General features: G+C 36.4%; 2 protein-coding genes across 5 annotated transcripts; one reads left to right on the top strand and one right to left on the bottom strand.

Annotated features, from left to right (window-relative positions):
• The first annotated feature begins 549 nt into the window (after nt 1-549).
• Nucleotides 550-4,166, top strand: LOC121239834 (protein PHOTOSYSTEM I ASSEMBLY 2, chloroplastic). Of its 4 annotated transcripts, none has more exons than XM_041137167.1 (6): nt 550-722; nt 1,363-1,457; nt 2,316-2,481; nt 2,671-2,763; nt 3,524-3,675; nt 3,783-4,166. In XM_041137167.1, exons 1-5 carry the CDS (start codon nt 659-661, stop codon nt 3,652-3,654), a joined length of 549 nt encoding a protein of 182 aa, XP_040993101.1. In that variant the 5' UTR covers nt 550-658; the 3' UTR covers nt 3,655-3,675; nt 3,783-4,166. The 4 variants fall into 4 exon arrangements, with proteins under 4 accessions (XP_040993101.1, XP_040993102.1, XP_040993100.1 ...); XM_041137168.1 differs by having other exon boundaries at nt 3,761-4,166; XM_041137166.1 differs by having other exon boundaries at nt 552-722; nt 3,524-3,655.
• Nucleotides 4,167-4,420: 254 nt separating this feature from the next.
• LOC121239833 (metal tolerance protein 4-like) lies at nt 4,421-10,538 on the bottom strand. Its single transcript, XM_041137164.1, has 7 exons — nt 10,287-10,538; nt 9,947-10,116; nt 9,178-9,376; nt 6,097-6,275; nt 5,857-6,007; nt 4,981-5,111; nt 4,421-4,730 (listed from the first exon to the last, which is right to left on the bottom strand). Exons 1-7 carry the CDS (start codon nt 10,471-10,473, stop codon nt 4,551-4,553), a joined length of 1,197 nt encoding a protein of 398 aa, XP_040993098.1. The 5' UTR covers nt 10,474-10,538; the 3' UTR covers nt 4,421-4,550.
• Between the last annotated feature and the right edge of the window lie 2,010 nt (nt 10,539-12,548).

Raw genomic sequence — 12,548 nt, 5'->3', positions numbered from 1 at the left:
TGTGCAGGTTCCTGATGGTAGTTTGTCATTGGGTTGGTGTTAGAGCGGTGAGTCCCATCTACCCCTACCATCCACTTTCCTTACGCGTGGGTTGCTTCGTGAGTGGGTTTTGCTCGTGGGTCGAGTACTCCGTAGAGGCCCACTGACTTTTTTTAGAGGAGGGTTGTTGAACTTGAATGAGCTTAGCTGGGCTCTTTGACTTATTTTCCCAGTGGTCCCTCGTGGGTTTGCTTTAAAGGCCAATAGGGGGAATCCAACTTACAACTTAAATATTAATGTCTTCGTGGGATTGATAGATTTTACATTTGTTTTAAGGTACGAGTTTTTATTTCTTTGGAGAGATTTATGGAAGCAGCAGATAAGGCGATAACGATTTCAAGGGGATTGGTGCGTTTGAAGCATCTCGTTACCAATATGTATTTACGTCGACTAGTATCGCCTCCATAACATGTAGTCGCTACTGCAAAAGCTTTGAAAAAGTTAAGGCGAAACGGCGACGCTTCCCTTCTGCGTTCAAACAAAGTTGCGACAAGGGGTAGCATTTTGAGTCTCGAGATTCTCTGGGTAACGGTGAATCCTGAATGTGAGGTCCTCCACGACTGTGTTTTCCATACAGTGTGCTTTTGCGTATCAGGAGAGAGAGAGAGAGAGAGAGAGAATGGCATCTTCTTCTCTGCTCTCGGCCATCCCACAACATTCTGCTTTAGCTTCCTCGGACCACTGTGAGCTCTCTCTCTCTCTCTGAACTAATGAATTCAAGCTTATTGAGAAGTGCTACATATAGGAACATGAACCCTTTGAGTTGTTTTAATTTTTAGCGTTGAATTAACATCTCAATTTATCCGGAGTATGTTGCCTGAATTTCCTGTTGTTTCATGAAAATAAGTAGAATGACCATATCTGCACATATTTCCATGGAATTTTCGAAAGCTTTTATTTTTCGTGGACGAATCTTCCAAAAGGGTCCGACTTGGTTTTCTATCTCTGTTGGGCAACTCTTCATTTTGGGCTCTTTTGGTGGAGTAGAAGTTGCCATATTTGTCAATCCTGCACTGAGTTCCATTTTCAACTAGATATGCGCTGAAGCTATGAACGAGCTGTTTTTTCTTCTTGTCTGAGAACCGATCAATGGAGAGATTTTTTTTAAACTTGCACGGACGCCATCGTTTCCCGTGATGATTAACCGAATTAAATGAACTTATTTGGTTTGTCAGGGATGTTCATGCACGAATTGTTTCAAATTTTGGTTTTCTTTTTATCATTTTTGTTTGTGATTGCTTTGAAGATTATATTTGTGTTAGGCCGTATACTGTTGGGAGGACAGTGGCTTTAACTATCCATTCCTTTTGTATCAAATGACAGTCAACTTCAAGTCAGCTAGGATTCCTGTGAGATCTAGTTTGGAAAATGAGCAACAGAGTACAGGTGATTCAGACAACTCATCGAAACCAGCAAAGGTAAAGATTTTATGGTTCATCAGCATCTATTTTGTTTCAGTTAATCCTTAGATGCAAAATTTTCTATAAGGACGACATGGGTTGTAGGGAAGTAAGGGGACGAGCTGTAATCATCATCAATTGCTTTCATTTAGGGACATGCACGTTGCATTCTATTATGTGTCCCAAACTCCTCATGCATCATGTGCGATTAACATTTAGTAGAATGTGATGGTTAGGTTTGCTAGGATTTCTCCAAGTATGGAAGCTGCCTCCTCGTGCATCACGTGCGATTAACATGTGTCTTTTGTTGAATCTTTTTCACAGTTCAATAGATAATTGATATGACAATGATTTTTTTCCATGTTTTGAAATACAGTTAACCAGCATGTTAACTAATCGGTTTTGATAAATTGAACGCGTAGTGTGTGTATAGACCAATGGTATGCAAGAGAAGGGACTCATTCATTCTCTTTAGAAAAAAATCTATTCATCATCTCAACTCCCATTATCCTTTCATCATCCAATGATGTGGCATTAGATGATAGGTTAATAAGTAAAATGTAATAAATAATTTCCAATCACCTAATGCCACATCATAGGATGATGAAAATTGGGATGATGAGTAGCATTACTCTTCTCTTTATAACATTTTCTGCTAGATGACTTGTCATTGTGCCATGGATTGGATTTCATGTTCTATGGTAATAACAGTCCTTGAAATGACAATCACTTCAGTAATTTGATGGTAGAGGTACTGAAAATTGTTAATATTTGACTAAATGTTATACGAACTACTTCAATGATATCTGCAGTACTTTCAGAACTCATAGAAATTCTCATGTTCAACAAACTTTGGATTTCTTGTTTTCACCACAGGGTTCTCGATCATCAATCTCTCGACGCAGTTGTGTCACTTGTTTATGTTCCACTCTGTCCTTGATGAACAATTTTGGTACACCAATTTCCATACAAAAGGCAACTGCTTCAGAAGGAAAAGAAAGGCCAGTATGCCGGAACTGTGGGGGTAGCGGTGCCATTCTCTGTAAGTTTGAATTTCCATATGTTACATGTTAGTAGTCTCATCACCAGAATGGTCTGAAGTTAGTACAGTGTACACAACTTGCAATATATATAGAACTCGTTGAGAGTGCGAACTGACCTTTTAATACATGCTGTGTTACCTTTGTTACTCATTTCCTTTCCATAAGAGGTTCATTTGCTTTCTATTTAGGTGATATGTGTGGTGGTACAGGAAAATGGAAAGCTCTCAACAGAAAACGGGCTAAAGATGTCTATGAGTTTACAGAATGTCCAAATTGTTATGGTATGTACATTTTGGCTCCCATCTACCTGTTAGTTATTTAGTCATAGAAACAGGTATTTCCTGCTTTCAATTGTTTTATCCTTATTCTGAATGTATATCACCCCTGAACTTTATCTGCTATTCATTCTTAATTGAAGACTTGGGCTGTTTAGTTTACCGATAAAAAAAATTGAAGATATGGTGTGTTTTCTGATATCCAATGGAAATGAATACACACCATTCCTTAATAATGGAGTCAATGCCACAGGTCATAGTAGTTGAAATCTCAATCAAGACATTCTTAAAACTTTTCCTCTACATGAAACTGAGTAGACATATTTCCCATCTTAGGTCTAGATTGATGTCTTAAACTTACCAGAAGGGATGGTAAAAGCCTTTAGTATGGGGGTACAGTTGGAGCCCCCTAGCACCCATGCTCTTTATTTCAATAACATGGATATTTTCTGAGTGCTAAACTCCACATAGCTCTTCATGATCATAAATGCTGAAGAATGCATATGAAAGGTTTAGCAAAAAGTCTTAGATAAGGGCACACTTCAAGTGATGGGGAGCTACTCTATGAGCAAACCAAAAATTGGGGCTATGATCAACTCTAGAAGTCCAAACACTCATGTCCTTTTTTTCCTCTGAGAAGTTGTAATATATGATACTTTCTTGGATGTGGTACAACAGCTTCTGTCCATTCTGTTTTTTCGTTCCTTAGAATTGTGGTTTGAAATTAGTTGATGAGTCATTACTAACCTCTTCTTGTTGTGGGCAGGTCGAGGGAAACTTGTGTGTCCTGTTTGTTTAGGGACTGGTCTACCAAATAACAAAGGCCTTCTCAGGAGGCCTGATGCGCGACAATTGCTTGATAAGATGTACAACGGTCGGCTGCTACCGAGGTCTTAAAGTAAGTCATTTTACATCCAAGTAATTCTCCTGTTTATATAATATAGAAGACCTTTTTTAACTGCACATATGATAACATGGTCGCATATTGATGCTTGAATTACAGTCACATCATTGAAATGGTGCAGTTAGAGGCTATTTGACCACAAGAATACACTTCGATTTGTTGGACAAAGAAGTGGCAGAGAGTAAAGACTACATGTTGCACCCCAAAGAGCAGCACAAATATAGAAGCTTTTTCCCTGTTCTAGGGTCATTGACATGGTCTAACCGTACAGCTTATACTCGCCAAAGTTGCATGCAATTTGGGTTGATGAGGAGGTCCTTTTGTTTACTTTACACCACCAAACTCATTCACTTAGCTACACATGATTATTGCATCGGCTAGTATAAAAGCTTCTAGCGATTTGAACACTGTATGATCACCATTAAGCCACATTTGTTTGATGTGGAAAATGGACTTCTTTATCGAGCTGAAAATGTATTGAATTCAGTGCATGTTCTTCCTATCATTTAACTGTGGCTATTCTGTAAGGTTGGTCTTGTTGGTTTATTTTTTGGATCTCAGGAATTGACAGATCACGTATAGAATCTCCAAAACAGGTTTCACTGATTAACTTCAATACCTATTGCCAAAAAGGAAAAAACAGAAGCTGATGTCGTACCTATGGCGGATTAAACCTCAAACTTCCACCTTTATAACGAAGAAAAACACAACCTAGTTAAAAGACTACTGGAATTTTTTTTTCCTTGGTGCTTTTCAGTATAAGCTATAAAGAGGCTAAAAGCATTTTACTGATATAACCAAAGGATGATCATAAAGTGACCAAAGTCAAAATTTTAAAATCAACGAGAACAGGAGTCTCTCTGTGAAAACTGGATTAGGCATTCCAAATTCAAGACTGGCTGTTGGGCAGTCTGCTGAGAACAGAGTGCTCTGGCTTGTGTTCACATTCAAAATCAAGGTGAACGAAGGCCCGCTCGACTTCTGGAAGTTTCTCGATCTTATCCTGCAAAGTCTCTCCAATGAAGTGAGCTTCTTTCAATGGTAAGTCTTCTGGAAGTTCAATGTCAACCTGTTTCAACAATGTAATGAGGTCCTTGTGCCACATATTAAAACTATAATGCTCCAACGAGACTAATGCATCTTCTGATGGTATATGACAGACATACCGTCACTCATAGCATGGCAAAATCAGAAAGAATTCTCATGGAGAAGGGTGGTTGATTTCTTAATGTAGACCAAAAACTTGGAAAAAAAGGAGACGGAATTAAAACTATGATCAAAAGCTCGTCACTATTTAATCAGAGATTTACACGACTTACCTCGACAAAGTAAAGAACACCAAATGTGTAAGCACGGACAGTGTCAATACGCTTGACTTGAGGGTGCATTATGACAAGATATGTCAGTTTCTGCAAGACTTCAGGAGGTGCAGACTGTCCCACAAGCGAAACTGCAACAAGAAACCCTTCTTAGAGACAGTGTAGATATGAATATTATAACCATTTAAAATTTGCAAAGCAATGCTAAAAACAAAGTAGACTGTATCGGTAACTATAAGTTTTGCATGGCTAATAACTTCAATCCTACTTCTTTTTTAAAATTATTGTTTGGGTCTGGCATTGACCAGTATCAAGACGGCTAATTCCCATAACTTCAATATGAGATGAAGATGTGTTTTCATATTCTTTCTTCCTCATCTTGTTTTGTTTATTTTTGTGTTTTTGGCTCTACTAGGTAAAATCACATTTCTCATATAAAAAACTTAAAAACTTTTGAAGTGGTATTGATTCAAATAAAATCATATTCTAATGCAGCCAAAGTAATATATAAACGAAGCACTGGTAAATTACTAGATATCAATCAAACATAAAGAGCTGGAATAGCAAATCTCTGAAATCAATGAAAATTTGAAAAAATCCAGCTTCAACTATCTACTGGGCATATTGTGGATTCAATAAGAAAGTTTTTCGGTGAGTAAACGTCCAAAGCAAAGCATAACCAATCTTGTAGGGCTAATATGAGTTCGGTAAAGGAAATGGCGGATAAAGAGTAGCAAATTGGACAGAGGGGAAAAAATATAACATAAAAATCCTGGGATTCTAGAAATGAACTTTCATTTTATTCTATCTGTTTCTTTATCTGCATCAAAAAACAGATTCTGAGATCGAACAGAACAAAGACGAGGCAGAAAGTACCTGCATTTTCTAGGACAGTTTTAGACCAATTTGTAACAGTGTACACAGCAAGGATGATGGCCCCAACAGGATCAATCCACCAGTAAAACTCATCACCAAGAACAGCTGCAACTAAGCCGACTACATTTGTTATCACATCGAAAAAGTGATCCTGGGTGTTGGCATTTTAAGAAGTTATGCAGCTGAAAACTAAAAGACCAATGTGTACAACTTATTGATATAAAAGTAGAGAAGGAAAACCTGTGCATAAGCACGGACAATCTCGTTTCCCGAGCTTTTACAGTATATCCAGAGGGCAAGTTTCACCACAGTAGCAGATATCATGATTGTGCACATCCATATCATTTGACTTGAGGACATGTCTTCAGAACCTTTGTCTTCAACTAGTTGTTCTACAGCCTGGATCAATACCTGAAAGCCTGTAAGAAAATGTAAGGGTATAAAAATGTCAACTTAAAAGGAATATGTTGGAGCAGTTAAAGATTTAGTTGTATATAACTCAGGAAACATCTTATAATTTCATCATGACATTTAATTCTAGAAAGAGAATATATGTTATGACCGAAAATTATGACATTTTTTATAAGTAGACCATTACAACATCAAAGCGTCAAGATGCAAACATTTGCAAGTTATCATTGGAAAGCTCAATGAAAAAGAAAGAACATTAGAAACTTCTGAATCTCTGATAAGAGTGGAAAATGAAGACTTTGACAGCGGTTGCAACTCGTATCATATTCTTAAAATATACCAGTGGCTGTTGTGCCACACGGTTAAGGTCAGCAGTGTACAAATGAAAGTTGAATCCTCCCTTATCTCAAACATTTTACAAAAGAAGCAGACAGATTATCCAAGAAAGTGGTCTTTTCCCACAATTTCATATTCCAGAAATTTATATAAAAAAGTACTAGAAATTAGATAGAAAAGCTGATGCTGGTGACAATGATTCACCAAGGACTAGCACTCTCAGATATATGCAAAAGTTCCTCCAAGTAGTCCACCCCAAAATCCTCCAACACCACCACATTTTCTGACCTCAACTCCTATTTCTTCTTTTTACTCTTTGACTTCCTCTTCGTGGAGTGCCTTTATTTAACCCCAAAACTGGTGAGCACCCCTCCTCATATACATACTTCATCTGGTGAAGAGACTCACAAACTATCTCGGCTGGGAAGTTGAGGATAGCCATTGAACCCCTCAGTGCAAATGATTCTTGATCATAAGCCAAAGCTGCAGCCTCAGCAGTGTCAAAAGTTCTTATCCAAACTCTCACTTAATTCCTTATGGAATCCCTTAACTCGGCTGCATACTTTCCCCAGGGCCTCCTTCTGACCCCTCGATAGGAATCTCTTCCTTCATGGCCTCTTCTTCAGCAGTGGCTCTTAAATTCACTTCCTCACGATCTTTGACAACATGAAGGGAGGATATGGTTTCGGATGAGTCTTTAGTGGCCTCGGCTAAGACGCCAAAGAGAAGCATTTCTTGGGAGTGATTTTCATTGAAAAGAAGGGATTGGTTTGAAACTATGATCTTTCTCTTACTTTGAACAATCTAAGGTACTAAATAACTTGTATCTGGTCATAAAGAAACTTTTCAAAGGCTCAGGCCTTTATATAGGCACGAAGGGAGGGAAACTGACAAGTTTAAAAGATAGTGCTGTTAGCAAAAACACATGGCAATGATAAGGATTGAAAGAAGGTAGAATTACATGAACATTGGAGCTCCACCACGATCTGCGGTCATTAGCGGGACCCAACGAGTAGTTGATGCATGTGAGTAGAAGGGATTTGAAGGCATGGCAACCAGGCCAAGTGATAACTATACTATGACATCATATGGATGATTTCATCCAAAGGCACATTTGGTTTCAAAGGGCCTCGTCCACTTGTCACAACCAAATGCCTAATAGGGCAAACCCAACATTCTATCCTGTTCTTGTCGTGAAACCAACACCACCAGGCTAAATCTACTGTTCCACGGCTACTATGATAAAGATTGTCATATGAGCATGAGCCATGCATATCCAGGAGGTCGTCTATATGGTGGGGAAAAAAGGAGAAAGACCAAATTGTTGTCTTATATAAAATCACCACTTGTCCCAAAAACTTAAACTGATGAGAATATATAGATTTTATTATTTATTTTATATCTTAACACTCCCCCTCATGCGTGAGCCAAACTCTCTCTCAATAGATGACCCAACACATGGAATATTTAATTAAATGAGATAGAGTGTAGAGTCAAAGTTTGAACTTAGGATCTTTGCTCTGATATCATGTGAAATCACCATTTGTTCCAAAAGTTTAAGCTGATGGCAAGATGTAGATTTTATTATTTATTTTATATCTTAACATCTTAAATCTTTAAGACCTCAAAATGTTAAGTTTTGTTATCAATTCATGTTTGACTTTAAAAGAAAGATACAATCACCAATGAAAGTTACCTCTTGAGATCGGTAGCCTATATGAGTTTCACACAACTTTGCATTCCAAATTTAGAGTCAAATTTTGGAATTTTTTTTTAGAGAAATGGCTACATGGTAGAATGATAATTTTTTATGCAGTGGATGGACTTTTGCAGATATCAGATCAGATTAGATTGATTAGTTTGTTTTTTGGTCATGTACATGAACTCTTCTTAACTTTTGATGCTTTTGCTAGTATCCAGAGAGACAAAAACGAACTCCCCCTCTCCTCATTCCAACATTCTAAGTCACCTGTTTTAGGTTATGGGATGGGGTCATATATTACCAAAGCAAATTGGCTTTAGATGATAGTACAAGGAGAAATGATATTTCCAGTCCTATGGTGTGCAAGTCTCGCGCACTTATTTTGAAAAAAGTGGGTAAATATGAGACCCACATGAAAAAATTATTTTTTTAATAGTCCACTGTTTTTCAAAGGAAGTACGTGAAAATTGCATACTCTATGACTGTATCTAGCATTACCCTAACACAAGTTAAGATTAGTTTAATTATCAGACTAAGTGTAAGTAACTAAACTTTCTGCCTAAACATCCATACAAATGTTTAGTCTGTATAAAAAACTTCTCCAATTAAGGGTATTGTGTTTTCAATTCGTTTAATACAGCAACTTGTTACCAAGAAAATAAAATTTTAAACATTGACTGCATCAGCTATATGCTAGTGATCGTAGTAAACAACAAATGGACAATTGCTTTCTCATCATTTCAAATGTTCTTTTTGACTAAAGCTACCTCATTCAATTAACGAAGAAATTCAACAAATGTATAGCAATCAGCAATCATGTGAAAGATGAGAACCAATGGAAGCTTACAGCAAATTAAGGCACTGCAACATACCAAGTGTAGCCATGATAGCGGCAAAGACGATTATGCCTACTGGCTGCATCCTCAACTTTCCTATAGGGTACTTATAGATATTTATGCTCTTCATTGACAGGTGAGTGAACCAAAGTACGCCACCGGCCATGAGATCAAGAAACGAATCTAGTGTTGACGCTGCAATGGCTATGGATCCAGTCTTTATTGTAGCATACAGCTGAAAATTGTGATACATATTGTTAATTCAGAGAAATATGTACGTACGGCAATGAGTTATAAATAAACACTATCATACAAGATGAAGTAAGTGATTTTGGGGGTGTATGAATTCTTTAATACAGATATATGTATGATATAAATTCAAAACAAACAGTCAAGCAAACAAACAAAAACACATGTTCTAAATATCCCACCACAACAGAAATGATAGAGTTATGTATACAATATTTTTAACACCAGTGTTAAAAAAATAAAATTTTCAGTACTTTTGAGCTGCTGACTGTCGCATGTGTTTGAATTAAAGTGAAAAAAATTAATATTTAACACCAGTTGCGTGTTGTACGTACGTAGTTGTATCACTAAACTAGCACGTTTAGGGGATGTCTTTGTATATGTTTCGTATACTTGTTCTCATGCCTATCATTACGATGAAAAAGTTTTGTTTACCGATAAAAAAAAATAAGTAGTAACTGTAGTATTTCTCATCTCACGAAGCATCAAAGCAATTCTATCCAAGTAGGAAGACAACTTCAATTATGTGAGATTGATAGTTAGATCTGAATACAACCTTAAACGCCAGAAGCACTACATTGGCATAATTAGAGATCCGCATCGCTCTTTCATGCTGAGCTTGTTCATCGAGGTTTTCCTCAACGATGGAGTCAGATGACATCACAGCATCGACTTCCTCGAACGATTTCAAGGTGTCGAGTTGTTTATCATAGTACTCCTTTTCACCTAGGGAAAAGACAAGACAACGTCGCAATCAATTTACGAAGAAACCAGACAAGGTCGATCATATCACGAGTGAAGCAATCCCGTTGTTGCATAAAAATACGTGTCAACACATTTTTTTTCCCTTTATTTTCTGAGAATCCAAACGGGGGGAGAGAGAGAGAGAGGGAGACCTTTGCTTAAGCCTTTGGTTCTGGAAAGATCAAGGTCGGAGGTGGAAGACTCGAGGTCGCGAGCAGAGCGGAGCTTGTCAGGCAGTCTTGAGACAAACTGTCTCCTCAGTGAGTTAACGGAGTACCGCCGAGTGAGCCGGTCATCCTTACGTCCCAGCATCGGCGTTTTCGGATCCGAGTCCTCCATTCCTGAAAATATCCGTCCGTGTGTGCCTAGAACATCTTGTGAAACAACAAAACAACCTCAGTGACATCAGTTACTATAAGCTAACCGTAAAAGATCAAAATTGTACGGGCGGTCCAATACTTGAAAGAATTCTAAATGCTGACCTTTGGTGGATAAAACAATAATGGCATACAAAATGGGCCACTCGTATCAAATTTGAACAAATATACGTGGATGCAAAGCCCCGCTCCCAAGTCCCAACAGCCAGCAAAGAGCTGGATGTCTAAACATCTGTATTTAGATGTTGGTGGGTGATTCGAGACGATTTGAATTAATTTATAAATAATAATATTTTGTAGAGATATGTTAAAATATAAATAAATTGATATATGTATTTGAATATTTGAAAAAAATTCTATATACTATATTACCATTCTACTTTTATTTCACTAAGTATGATGTGAGACATTTATTATCATTAAATGATCATTTATTGTATATTTTTTATTATATAATAGTGATGAATGTGCCACATACTATTTAATATGATCAGAATAAGATGAGAATATAGTGTATAATATTACTCTTCTTGATCCAATGATATAGATACCAGTATTTTATTTACAATGCCATGCCATGATCACATTAAAAATTTTGTATACCAATGATGCATAAATCTCATCTCTCAAATGCTGGAAGTGGAAACAAACCTCATAAAACACAATAGACAAGAAAAAACCTGTCCAAAACAATAGACAAGAAATGCATGCTTGCATCAGAAAACACAAACATCGTGTCAAAAAAGCCGGATGATAAGTGAAACAAACTGAAAAAGTGTTTTTCAAAGGTAGAATCACAACAAAGACATGATCTTCTTGGGAAACAAACAAAACCTGTGGTGGGTCACATAATAAAATATGAGATTGACACAATTGATCTGCACTTGTTTAATACTCCAACTCAACCAAAAATGTGACAATTAAACAAAAACAAAATCTTTACCAGTAATTTATCATTTTTAATAAAGAAAGAAGTGAATTTTCTTCTCTTACGTACTTTAATAAAGTTTATTGACTATATATCCTTTGATTATGGAAAACTTTTCTAGTGATCTCAGCAAAATGAATCACAACTCATGTTAGAATTCTGATGATTTATTAAAACCTCCTTTTTTCAACGTAAAGAAAAAGCTATCCAAAATCATGCATGAGACTAATTCTTTTTCAACACTTGACCACCTCATTATCCAGCATAGAATCTAATGCTTTATTTAGTATTAGCATGACATAATCTTTATATGGGGCTAAAATTATCCAGCAAGTTTAAGATGAGAGAATTATCGTGTCTAAGGATTATTTGGGATAAATTAATGAAAATGATTTATTTACAAGTTGGTGTAAAAATGAATGATATTTACAGTCATGAATCATGATATGTGCAAGTCATGCGAACTCTCTTTAAAAAAAGTGAATAAATTTGAGACTCCCGTGAGGAAATTATTTTTTTAATGGTCGATCTATTTTTTTTCAAATAGAGTATGCGGGCTTACAAATCCTAAAACTATATCTAGCATCACTCTTATACAAAAGTAGTAATTCAATACACAATCGTGAAATGTATAAACGTCGTGTAATCGTTTTGAAAAAGAGTAGAGTCTACTATTAAAAAATTAATTTTTTTCATATGAGTCTCATGTTTTATTTATTTTTTTCAAAACGATTATGCAGCAATGAGCAGTTTCACAATTTACGATTACAAATATCTTTTCTTATTATCATTTTTTTTTGGGAAGTAATGCCAAAAATGGCAATCATTATAAGCCAGAGATAACTATTTCCAAACACCTGACCCCAAAAACTAAATGAGGATACTAATGTTGATTGATAAGTTGACTCTTGTTTGGATCTTATCATATAATTAATATGCTATTTTGGAGAGTTTGCCTAATTTGTTGCATACCTAATTATCTTTAGAGAGAAATCCATTTTGCACTCTAAAAAATATCCAAATTTTATTGTGGTGTCTAAAGGCTCTAAACTATCCAATTTAAGACATTAAAACAAGAATTATTAATACATACATACATATATATATAT

This window comes from Juglans microcarpa x Juglans regia, chromosome 7D (genome assembly GCF_004785595.1).
Source record: "Juglans microcarpa x Juglans regia isolate MS1-56 chromosome 7D, Jm3101_v1.0, whole genome shotgun sequence".
NCBI classification, from domain to species: domain Eukaryota; kingdom Viridiplantae; phylum Streptophyta; class Magnoliopsida; order Fagales; family Juglandaceae; genus Juglans; species Juglans microcarpa x Juglans regia.
The sequence above is the reverse complement of the archived record's forward strand: the minus strand, read 5'-3'. Positions and strand labels throughout refer to the sequence as shown.